Genomic DNA, 12,720 nt, shown 5'->3' with positions numbered 1-12,720 from the left:
TTTGTTAGCCGATTTAGCTTATTTTGTGAAATAAATATGTGATGGAGTCTTTTTATTGATATTTTTTAACTCGGCATCATCAAATTAGGTTATATTAGGCAATTATTTTGCAGGGTTTTTTTCCCCCCAATATGTAGGGCTTTGTTATCTTTAAAGGAATATCGTGTGTGTGTGTGTGTGTGTGTGTGTGTGTGTGTGTGTGTGTGTGTGTGTGTGTGTGTGTGTGTGTGTGTGTGTGTGTGTGTGTGTGTGTGTGTGTGTGTGTGTGTGTGTGTGTGTGTGTGTGTGTGTGTGTGTGTGTGTGTGTGTGTGTGTGTGTCAGAAGTTCGATCTTTGTGAGCTGGTTACAGATCAATGTGAAAGCATCGGTCACCATATGGATCCTTCTGGAAAAAGAGTCCAGTTAAATGTTACATTACTGAACACAATACCTAATCTATCTATCTACCGATCTGTCTGTCTGTCTGTCTGTCTGTCACATTAGTCTCTCTCTTTCTTTGTTGCAGAGGTGTGAACTGCTTGATTTGAGTGTTGTATTAGTTTGTTGTGAAAGCAGTCTAAATGTTAATCAAACAGAGCCAGGCCTCCCCCCTCTCACCTATCGGCATCACGAGGAAGGCCATTTTGGCCTCATCTTGTTTTAATGTGTGTGTGTGTGTAACAGAAACGATTATTCATCACCATCTAGCTGGCACTCGCACTGTAGCTCTATTTGTTGGGCTTTTATTCGGGACTTGTTTGTCTGTTTATGTGTATAGATTACATGAATTATTGATGGCGAGTCAAATACGCCGAGCGCAAAGAGAGAGATGAAATTACCGCTCTCAGGAAACTCCATTCAATTCCAGGTTTAAATAAAGTACATATGAAGAGGAAACTTGTGGGGAAGTATTGAGCGATACAGTAAAGATGACTTTAGAGGTGAACACAAGGGTCGTTGTATTATTCTCCTTTAAAGCAGAGCTGAAATTGATGTTCCCGAGATGGCGGAGTTGATTTGTCTAACGTTTCTTCTCAAGCGCGCACCGTAGGAACAACATGATGCGCAGCTTTGTAAATTCAGACCTTGTTATATGTGTGTTTGTTTAATTAATGTCATCTTTGAGTCACAGGAGTTTTTTTTTTTTCCATGCTGCAAGGAAATGTTTATTTATTGACACATTTCTCAGAAAACAGAGCCAGTGTGTGTGTGTGTGTGTGTTTTTTTTTAAGTGTGTGTGTGTGTGTGTGTGTAGTCAGCGTGGTTGCCGGCAGATGTAATGTGGGTATTTTGATGTTTTGTGAAGGTGACTCCAAAACAAAACATCTTTAGTTCTTTCACAAGACTGGAGTTTGCACACGCTCCCTAGGCAAGACTGCACTTCTTGTTTGTACACTCCCTAGACAGCTTAACACATCTGCTGGAACATTTAAAAGTTGTATTGTGTCTTACACACGTTGCGTAGAGTGATCCCTGCGCTGAGAAATCTGAATGCTTCTGAAAGAGTTCTTTACTGTCATGGGGGGACGTTGCTTGTACACTTTATTGCTTTTGCAGATGTGAGGAGTTTGTACACGCACCCTAAACAATTCACTGCACCCTTGGGATTGATCGATGCCATAATACCAGCAGCCTCTGGTATCAATACTAAAATACAGATTAAAAAATTTCACTTTTAGCTTAGTCCTAAATAACTAAATTCATTGCATCCTTTCAATAGTTTAACAAAGAAACCCTAACATAGAACCAACCAACCCCACATCAAAAAATAATAGTAATGTGTAATTATTATTAGTAGTAGTACCTATTATGTAGTAATATCTCTGTATAAAGGCATTTAGAACTGAACCGTTTACACAAGTTCTCTCTGAACAATATGTGGAAAACTCTTGTGTTATAGTTCATTCACATCACGGTTTACTGACACACTTCCTGCGCTCCTGAGCCGTTTATGCACGATCCCTAAGCATCATTTTGCTGCTGATGCATTTGCATTCATTCAGCACAACCGTGGAGCTCTGAAAGGGGTATCATAATATCGTGTGTATGTATGTGTATATATATATATATATACTGTATATTTACACACACACACACACACACACACACACACACGTATGCATGATATTCCTTTAAAGAAAAAAAGTCTTTGTAACATGAGACCTTTAATGAGATATTAAACTGAATACTTTTTTATTATTACTAATTTTAGGGAGAAGTTGTGTGTAGGTTTAGGTTTTGGGGTAGTGCACTTCGAGGATCAACCAAATATGTTCCAGGAACATATATATCCAGGTACATGTCTTACTTGGCTAAATCACGGTGACCAAAGCAGATTTTGTGAATTTAAAGTGTAACTTTCAACCCGTCGGTTGCAATATCGGTAGTTTATGTTCATGAGCAATGTTTGCTGGTTCTCCGTGTTACCTGGAGTGAGAAATGCACGTTTATTTGTCAGAAAAACAGCTTTTTGTTTTTTGCTCTAGGGCTTTCGTGAAAACTACAGATTATACTTATGCATTTTTGTATCCTCGCCCACGTACAGTCGGGTTTGACGGAGGGTTATTAACCGAACAGTTGTTGTCAGGGTAAGTTTATCCCTGAAAAGTGTATCAGACTGTCTAGTAAAACAGCATTATGCAGCATTATGGTAAAAACGGAACAGCTTTCTTACCTGAACAAGACAGCGCTTTGCTTCAGGGGGAACTGATGGATCTGCAGTTTCTTTCAGTTTTTCCCCTCCGTTTGGCCTAAAACACGTGTTCGTGGTCATCCAGTTTGAAATGTTGACTACAAACACAGACGTTTTTCACATGTTCCATCGCATCTATCCGACTCTTTGCAACATTTAGCCGCTGCCTACAACACACTGGATCCTTCACTGGAAACTGAAAGTAACTCACTCCCGCTAAACGTTTACTCTTTGAATTCTTGCACCGGGAACAACACAAGTCGACACCATCATGACTAAAAGTTTGCTAAGAACTATGTCCTCCTAAAGCAAGGCGGTATTTGACTCTGGTAAGCGTATCCATAGCAGACTGGTGGGAGTGGCCTTGGACGACAACATGCCCAGTGCATTATGGGTGTTGAAGTTTTCCTACCTGTTTGGCTTGAAGGTTGTGAAACTTAAATTGCTTGTAGTTTCCGACTGCACGAGCGGTTGGGTCGAGGGATATTTCTAAAGCGCCTGCTAAAATGGGTGATCTTGTGTTTTGCAGGTCTGATCACCACAACCTCTCGGAAGCTGGACCGCGAACAACAGGCTGAGCACGTGCTGGAGGTGAGACGCATGCTGACACAAACACACATCGGGCGCGAGAGCTGCGATCCATGCTAATTTGCACTACCTCCAAATTGCGGATCAATTTTGTGAGGGACGGGAGAATAACAACAATTTTCACTTCTTATAAACGCAAGATTATCGACGTGTTCTCTGACTGAATCCTACAGATGCCTGTGTGAAATTGTCAAACGTTTCACTGCTGGTCTGTTTGCATGCTAGTGTGAAAGAGACGTGTGCGGCGTTGTGTGTGTTTGTATTAAAATAGATTTTGTCGTGTTGATCTTTTGAGAACAAACTTGTCAATCACATTAGGTTGCCTGTTCACCGTGTGATCCCTTGACACCCAAACATTACAAAGACCAAACGCCCCTTTAATTTATTACAACCCCCCTCTTTTTTCTCATTTATTGCTCACTCGCTCACCCTCTCTCTCTCTCTCAGACGGACAGATTGAATTTGTACAGGCGTGGCACAGCAGTCTGTATCCGTGAAAGGAAATGAATAAAGTGAATTGAATTAATCGTTCTGTTGTTCCTGCTGAGATGGATGGCGCACACCGTGTCTTTTGTTTTTAATGATATCATTTGAATGTTCCTTCACAGTTCACCACAGTCCCCTGATTGGCCGGCAGCCATGTGCGGCCGTGCTGATTGGTGGATGAGCAATGGTTACGTTTTGCTAATGAAAAAGAAAAATGGATAGAATGTCAGAAACAGGAAATGAGAGAAAAGCCGAACATGACTCATCAATCCATTCTGCAGAGAAACATGATGTTGATGCTTAAAGAATCTCTGTTCGCGTTTCCTGTCCGTCTATAATCTGTTTTTACCAAGCTTTTGAAGAGTTGTGTTTTGAATGCAGATGTTGTGTCTGTATGGTCACGGCTGTGGTTCTGTGTCCAGGTGACCGTCTCTGATGGTGGTCCTTCTCCCAGGCACACCACAGTGTGGGTGGTGATCCAGGTGTTGGATGTTAACGATAACAAACCAACGTTCCCAGAGAAGGTGTACCAGGTCCGTTTACCCGAGCGCACCCGTAAGCAACGGGGCGCTCCTATATACCGCGTCTTCGCCTACGACCAAGACCAGGGCACCAATGCTGACCTCTCCTACAGCATCGTGGATGGAAACGAGGACGGGAAGTTCGTGATCGATGCCAAAACCGGTGTGGTTTCATCCCCCAAGAAACAGTTCACAGCCGGAACCTATGATATTCTTACCGTGAGTCACCTTTGACCCTTGACCTTCTACAAGAAGCTTGTGGCATTGTGAAACAAATGTGACTATAATACAAAATACAGTGTTTTATAGTATGTTACAAAAAAAAGATAATCCAATATAAATAAGTTAAGATAAAATAAAATAAGAAGATAGGAGTTCATAAATGAGTTAATGAAATGAAATAAAATAAAATTAAATGAAGTGAAATAATGAAATGAAATACTGAAATAAAAATGAAAAGAAATGATTAAATAAAATAATGAAATAAAATAAAATAATGAAATAAAATTAATGGAAAAATTAAATGAATTAATTAAATGAAATAATGAAATAAAAATGAAATTAAATAATGAAATTAAATTAAATAATGGAATGAAATGATGGAATAATTAAATCATTAAATTAACTGAAAATTATTATGAAATGATGCAATGAAATAATACAATCAAATAAAATTATAAAATTAAATAAAATTAAATATGATGAAATAATGAAATAATGGAATAATTCAAATGATAAAATATTGGAATGAAATGAAATGAAATAAATGTAAATAAAGGAATTGAATTAATTAAATTAAATAATGAAATTAATTAATGAAATGAAATAATTACGTTAAATGAAATTAAATGACATAATAAAATGAAAGGAAATGAACATGAAATAAAATAAAATAATGAAATAAAATTTTCAAGCTGGTCTAGATGATTTCAAGCCTGACCACCAGCTGGGCACACACACATATGTATATGTGTGTGTGTGTATATGTGTATGTATGGTATGCATGTTTTTCATATAAATGATCTGATGTAAGGCCAAGCAACAGTCTCACCAGATTTCAAGTAAAATATGAACTCTTGGATAATAATCTCCATCTCGTGTGAAACTCCCTCGACCCGTACAGTAGCTCAGTTCTCTTAATGAGGGAGTTGACATTTACAATTTTTTCTTCTTGTAACACGTTCGGTTCTTTTGTTTGCATTCAAAACAAAAGGTCAACACTGGATGCATTTTCTCCATTTTTAGTTCAATCTTCCACTTCAGTTCCGTTCTTTTAATGTCCGCTTGTGTCCCCTGGTGCCGTCCTGATTGGCGCAGGTGAAGGCTGTGGATAACGGACGTCCTCAGCGCTGGGCGACGGCTCGTCTGCACATCGAGTGGATCCGCCGTCCTCCGCCCAGCCCCGTGCCTCTCGCGTTCGACGAGCAGCTTTACAATTTCACCGTCATGGAAACCGACAAGGTGGCGGACATCGTCGGCGTGGTGTCCGCCCTACAGCAAGGCTCCGCCTCCTTGTGGTTTGACATCACAGGTGAGAGGTCGGGTGCTTTCTGATAATGTGATGTATGCAGTTCAGATTACTTTAGTTGTGAGATATACAATTGCTATGAAAGTGGATTTTTTGTATTAAATTCCACATTTACTCACCCTGGTGTTGTAATGCCGTAAGCCCTTCTTTCTTTTTCGGACCACAAAATTCGATTTTTTTTTTTTTTTATGTACCGTTTACACTCCATATAATTAATCTTGATTTCTTATGTGGCTTTTCTGGAGTCGGAGTGAACTGTGGCACTAATAGATTCTCGTGAACGTGTAGTTGTGCACAGAACGGCCAACGTCAGGATTTTCATTAAATGCATAAAATTTTGTTTTGTTTTTCACCAAATTCTATCATATACTCACAAGAACTCTTGGAATATTCGACATGTACGTCACATGGGATCGTTCTGTGATACTTTTGCGTCTTTTTAAAAGCTGGACGCTATTCACTGCTGTTATTTAGACGAGCGCGAGTGGGGCATTTAAAAAAAAAGCTCCTTTTGTGGTGTGATAAAGAAAGAATATGGCATACGTCATTAGAACAACACCAGGGTGAGTCAATGATGACTTAATTTTCATTTTAGGGTCAACTAACCACTTAATCCTAAAACAAATAAGGATTATGACAAGTAAATGTCAGGGATTAACGATGTTTAAAATTATCATCTTTTAAAATTTAAGATGATGTGTTTTTAGAAATATTTGTACTTACTTAAAAAAATCTATAATTTGATTTTAGGATGACAGTTTTAGGATGTAAATTAATAAGGCCGTATGTTTTGATGTCACGGGTTAGAGTTGCTGGGAATGTTTGTGGTTCACTGCATGATTTGTGCCGTTGTACTGCTATCTTTTGCCATCCCGCGGTCACCATGGCGATTGCTTGCCGCTGTCTGTATCTATGGTGATTTAAGGTTTGTATACTCCCAAACAAACGACTAAACATTTAAATATTTAATCGTTAAAAAGACAAATGGATAAAAAAAATATATGTACTTTTTTATTACAGTATAATATATTATATTATATTATGCATACACTACTTTAAAGTGTGTTACCATTAATAATGTTTTCCAGTACTAAGTTAAGTTGACTGGCTAACTGCAGTGTAACGTGGAGTGGTCATGTGACGTGCAGTTGAGAGAGTGGGACTGCAGCACGCATGTGGTCTGGTGTTCAGATACCTTCTGTTTGCTTCAGCAGCACCTGCTCTGCACTCGTTCGCTGCTCTGCCTCTCTTCCTCCTCCTCTTGCTTCCCTTTCTCTCCCTTCTCATGCTGGTTCGTTTCTTTTATCCTTCGACTCTTTTTTACTTCTGTTGTTTTCTCTCTCTCTCTCTCTCTTCCATCCTCTCTTGCTCTGGCTGTCTCTCTTTCTCTCTCTCTCTCTCACTCTCTCTCTTTTTCTAAATGCTTCGTATGGGAAGGTCCCCGCGCTTTCCGTGAGATGTTCTATATTCTCCAGACCGCTTGCGGCAGGAACTGTTCTACAGAAGGTATCTTTACCAGTTCAGCCGAACTCTTTTCTTCTTTTCTTTCTCTTAAGTCCTCTTTCTCTGTCAGTTTTTCTTCTGTGGTTTCTCTTTCTCTGTGTCTCTGTCTCTCTCTCTCTCTCTCTCTCTCTTTCTCTGCATGTCCAGGGCTCGACGCTAAGGATTTTTTGGTTACGATTTTTACTTTCCATGCCACACACACACAAAAGTTAAAAAGTTATAGATTTCACTGTTTATGACCCATGTAACGTTGTATTCTAATAAATATGGCTGTCACGACACCAATGTTTTAGCTGTCAGTGAAATATCACAGTAATCAATTTCAATTTTGATATCACAGCAAATATAAATTTCAAACGTCATTAAAGACAAGTAAACAGTCAGTACTAAAATAAGAACAAATTAATTAATTACAAGCAATAGCACAAATAAATACAATAAAACAGATACAAATGAAATAAACAGTGCTTTAAGTTTTGCCAGATATCTCTCTAACAGTAGAAATCAGGCCCGCGTCCGCAAGTCCAATTCCAGCGGAGTGACCTCTGACCTGACGTATCACGTAGGATGTAGGAGTAGCGTAAAATTAAATAGGACTGGGCAACAAACTCAAGCTCTATCCTCTGGCCTTTCGTGTTCGTCAATACGTCATGTCGGGTCAGAGGTCACTCTTCCACCAGAACTAGACTCGCGTACGGCCGTTACCGGAAGCCAGTGATTATAGTTTATAAAGTAATAAACATGGATATTTTTCTTTAAAAAACGCATCGCTTTGCTTCAGAAGGCCTTTATTAACCCCCTGGAGCTGTATGGATTACTTTTATGATGGATGGATACACATTTTGGGGCTTCAAATTTTTGTTTTCTGATTGTGCTTGGCCGAAAGAAGATGGTCATATACACCTAGGATGGGTTGAGGGTGAGTAAATGATAGGATCATTTGCATTTTTGGGTGAGCTATCCCTTTAAATTAGCTTTAACGATTAAATTAAAGACCTATTATGCGCAAAATTCGCTTTTATAGATATGTGTCCACAGTGTGTGTAAACAACCAGCCTATAATGGTAAAAATTCATCCACTTCTATTTTTTATAATCCCCATAAATCATAATTAATAATTCGTTACATTTATATAGCGCTTTATCTGAGACCTCAAAGCGCTTTACATAGAAGGGGGGGGAATCTCCTCAACCACCACCAATGTGCAGCATCCACTTGGATGATGCGACGGCAGCCATTTTGCGCCAGAACGTCCACCACACACCAGCTTACTGTTGGAGAGGAGACAGTGATGAAGCCAATCAGTCTCTTCAAGCGATCGGTTCCAGAAGCCCCGCCCATGACTGGTGATGATCTGCCCTATTAGCATAGACCCCGCCCTCAGTGAGCCGCAGCAGTCGCCACTGTTTCCTCGCTGTAGCAGCTGGAGATGTAGAAAAAACATTACAAATGTCCAGTTGTTAGATGGACCAACGAGCATAAGAGTCTCCATAGACTCTCGGCATCTGAGCCACTGAGGACACCGTGGTTGAATTTCAAGAAGGACATTTTTAAGAAGGAAATACACTGTAAAGTTGTGACAACACAAGTTTTTACATTGATTTAACTCATCAAAATAAGTTAAGCAATTTTCAACTTTTTATGTTCTACAAGATTCAACTAATTTTTTTATGTAATTTAAGTTGAAATTACTTAAATATCCAAGTTGATTGCACTTAAAAATTTAAGGCAGCAACTTTTTTTCCAGTGACAGTAGTGTTCATTTTACGCCGGACTGCTTCGCAAATGTTCGGTTTAACCCTGGATTTGCACAAAAGTTGTTTCCGAAAGATTTTTAGATAAACATGCTAGTCGATGAATTGAATCAACTTAACTCCTTAAATGTATCCACTAACCATCAAGAGTTTCTCCGACTACGGTTTAAAGGTGAACTAAGTAACTTTTTTACCTTAACTGATCAACTTCGGAGTCACTGGAATGGTTATATTACTTATTTTGGGTTGAATGGTGGTGGTTTCGCACCCCCCTGGTGCCCGTGAGCGGAAAAACAGCGTTTGCAACTTTGGGCCGGCGGCCCGCCGGCCTCTTCGTCTGGAAGTATCGTGTGATCCCAAGTCTCGCGAGATAAAGAATTGCTTTACTGCAAAAAGAAATCTGCTATAATGCTGTCATTATTGCACTCCCTCACGCTGTTGGAAGACGACGTTGCAAAGAGTTTCCCATCTGCTTTGATGTCGTTGATCTACTAAGCCTCTAGTGTCTGAGAATAGCCAGCGAGTTTTTAACAGTTGTTGTCAAATATCTATTCCAAAGCTGCGGGGGGAGCTCTAGAGAGAAACCTCCGAGCAAAACGCGAGGATACAACAAAGAAATCCAGATCTTACTGAGTGCTGCTTTAAACATATAAGGCTGAACACAACTACTGACCATTTCTGACATTTTGGCTGCGTGACATTCTCCAGCTTTGTTGTTGCCGCCTTGCCGGGAGTATTTCAGCACGAGCTGTAAAGGCTCCACCCTCTTCTGGAAAGGGGGCGGGCAGCAGCAGCTCATTTGCATTTAAAGGGACACACACAACAACAGCGTGATTTTGCTCTCACCCAAATAGGGGCAAATTTGACAAGCTATAATAAATGATCTGTGGCATAGTTTGAGCTGAAACTTCACAGACACATTCTGGGGACACCAGAGACTTGTATTAATAGGTCCCCTTTAAAAACACGTGGACATGATAAACTTTCGTGTCGACGCATTGACAATTTCATCAACTTTCCTGATCGTCAGTCGGGTCATCGCGCAGCCCTTATTGTCGAGCCCTGATGTCCGTTTCTCTACCTGTCTTTCTCTACCTGTCTCTCTTTCTCTGTCTGTTTGTCTCTGCATGTTTATCTCTCTCTTTCTGTGTCTGTTTGTCTCTTTCACCTCCTGTCTTTCTCTCTTTATCTTTCCGTCTGTCTTTCTCTCTCTATATATATATATATGTATACAAGTTCAGCAGAACTGCTGTTGCTCTGTTGCTGTTTAACCATCAGCTAGCTCTGCTTTCCCATCATCCCTCGGTGTTGTGCCGTATTGCTTCAACATTATTGGTTGGGATGTGAATTTGGAGACACGCGTCTCGATTCAAATGTGATTTAAATGTGTGTGATATTTTATTGTATGCATGCGTGTGTGTGTGTGTGCTAAGTGTTTACTGTGCAGTGGCGATAATGGTTTAATTCGTGCTTCCATCCATGTGTGTATGTGAGTGTGTGTTTTGTTTATGAGGTACCTAAAGCCCTTCTGGCGGTCGTTGACCCGGCCTTATCATGTGCGGCCTGATTAAATGCGTCATTAAACAGCCAATTGAGTGTGGATAAAGGTCAGGGGTCAACCCCGGGGTTAGCCTGACAGACGAGAGAGAGCGTGTTGAGGACAGCGAGGGTGGACGGTGATGAATGAAAGGGTGTGTGAGTGTGTGTATGCATGTGTAAGTGTATCTCTCCACCAGGTGTTGCAGCAACAGGCGGCACGAGATGATTAATGCGCCCCGGGTAGAGCGAGTGTGAAGAGGGAACATAACTCCCAGCCAAAACACACTTTCACCTCTGTTCACACTCACAGGCGTTCAAACACACTGATGCAACCCCCTGAACGACATGCTAAAGTGATGCTTCACCTATAAATGACAGTTCTGCTATTATTTACTCACTCTTGCGTCGTTCCAAACCTTTGTAACCGTTTTCTTCTGAGGAGCTGCTTTTTGTCAAATCACATCAGAAAGAGTTAAAAAAGCACCAGAAATAGGGATGCTCAAATATCCAAATTTAATCTGATACCAGTAAACCAATAATCGTTTCCATGTTAACGCGATAACCGATAAATGAGCAATATTATAATACTTCACTGCTTTGTTAAAGGTAACATGAAATTTAAAAAAAATGCTTTTTTACGGAATATTGCCGTATTTATTATAATTGATTTATCCGTGCACATAATGCACGTAATCTTCAATCAAAATGCCTTCCCCTCTCTCTTGCAGCTCACTGATGGTGTGTGGGCGGGGCAACCTGTCACTCACATGAGATCCACCAATAGCAAACCACAACCATCCAATCAATTCCCCATTGACAAAATCTAATCCCGCCCTACATTTGTTCTTGTCCGAGAAGCGGTTTCACTCTGATATACGTCACAATAGGGAAGAAAAGACCATCGCAACTTCTGTTTCATGCCGACATTAAAAAAGATGTGCACTCTTAATGGGAATGAACTCTTTAATAGTGTTTTTAATGGTAGTATTCTTAAGTTTGTAATGGCCATAGTCCATCATTGTCTTTTTAAGTGGTGCTGGAGAAAGGCAAACGTAATATTAAAATTGGGGGAATTACATGCATGTTATTGGCTAATAAATACGGAATATCAGCTGATAATTAAAATAATAAAAAATAAACAAATTGTAATGAATAATTATATAAATAAAAAATTCACAATATTGAATGAACAATATTGCACATATGTGTCTTTATGTATGCCAAAAAAAGAAATATGGCAAAATGGGGGGAATTAAATGCGTATTATTGGGCAATGAATATGTAATATCTGCCCATAATTAAAATATATTAAAAATATGTTAATTATATAAATAAAAATGTTTTAAAAAATGGATGAACACTAAATTATTGATAATACATTGTGCATCCCTGCCTTTAAATATGCCACTAAGGCGTGCGTTATGGGACTAATCGCATGACTAATTACTGGAAAGTTGAATTATTATTATTTATTTTTTTAGCGACAGTTGAGAGATACGATTTACCGTGAATGATAACAAATTTTAGTTTGTTCACACATACTTATCGTATGACTTTAAAGCGCGGTCATATGGACTACTTTATGCTGCATTTTTGTAGCTTGACTAACATGTATGTTTTGTGTTCCACGAAAGAAAGTAAGTCGGGTTTGCTTCGACATGAGAGCGAGTAAATATTAACAGAGTTTATATTTGTGGATCAACTCTCCATCTAGTCAACTTCTGCTGTGAGAAAACAGCGTTTCTTCAATCTATACGTTTGTTGTCTCGTAATGGTTCATATGCATCTGACTAGAGCTGATTCTGAGAGCACTTCTGTGTGTGTGTGTGTGTGTGTGTGTGTATGTGTTGTGTTAGACCGTTTGTGCACATACTTGTTGTGTAGACATAAAGTCTCCTTTTAGTCACTGAAATAGCATACATTACACATCTGAGTGTATATGTCTCCAGATATTTGTGTGAGTGAGTGTTTTGTGAATGTAGTATGTGTGAATTAAAGTATCTTGCATATGTGTGTCTATTGTGTGTGTTTTATATATGAAAGTGTAACACGGTATGTGTGTTATGTGTGCATTGCATATGTGTGGTGTGTGTTGTGTGTTTGCTGTGTGTGTTTGTGTGTGTGGGTTT

At 39.5% G+C, this 12,720-nt stretch overlaps 1 protein-coding gene across 1 annotated transcript in view; it reads left to right on the top strand.

The window, feature by feature from the left end:
• The window catches only part of fat3a (FAT atypical cadherin 3a), a 156,741-nt gene that overhangs the window by 93,259 nt on the left and 50,762 nt on the right, over window positions 1-12,720 (top strand). Inside the window, exons 5-7 of the mRNA XM_079609080.1 lie at window positions 3,202-3,263; window positions 4,169-4,486; window positions 5,585-5,798. Coding sequence (XP_079465206.1) covers window positions 3,202-3,263; window positions 4,169-4,486; window positions 5,585-5,798 — 594 coding nt within the window. The remainder of the gene's footprint in view (window positions 1-3,201; window positions 3,264-4,168; window positions 4,487-5,584; window positions 5,799-12,720) is intronic.

Source organism: Phoxinus phoxinus (genome assembly GCF_949152265.1).
Source record: "Phoxinus phoxinus genome assembly, chromosome: 4".
NCBI classification, from domain to species: Eukaryota; Metazoa; Chordata; class Actinopteri; order Cypriniformes; family Leuciscidae; genus Phoxinus; species Phoxinus phoxinus.
The sequence above is the reverse complement of the archived record's forward strand: the minus strand, read 5'-3'. Positions and strand labels throughout refer to the sequence as shown.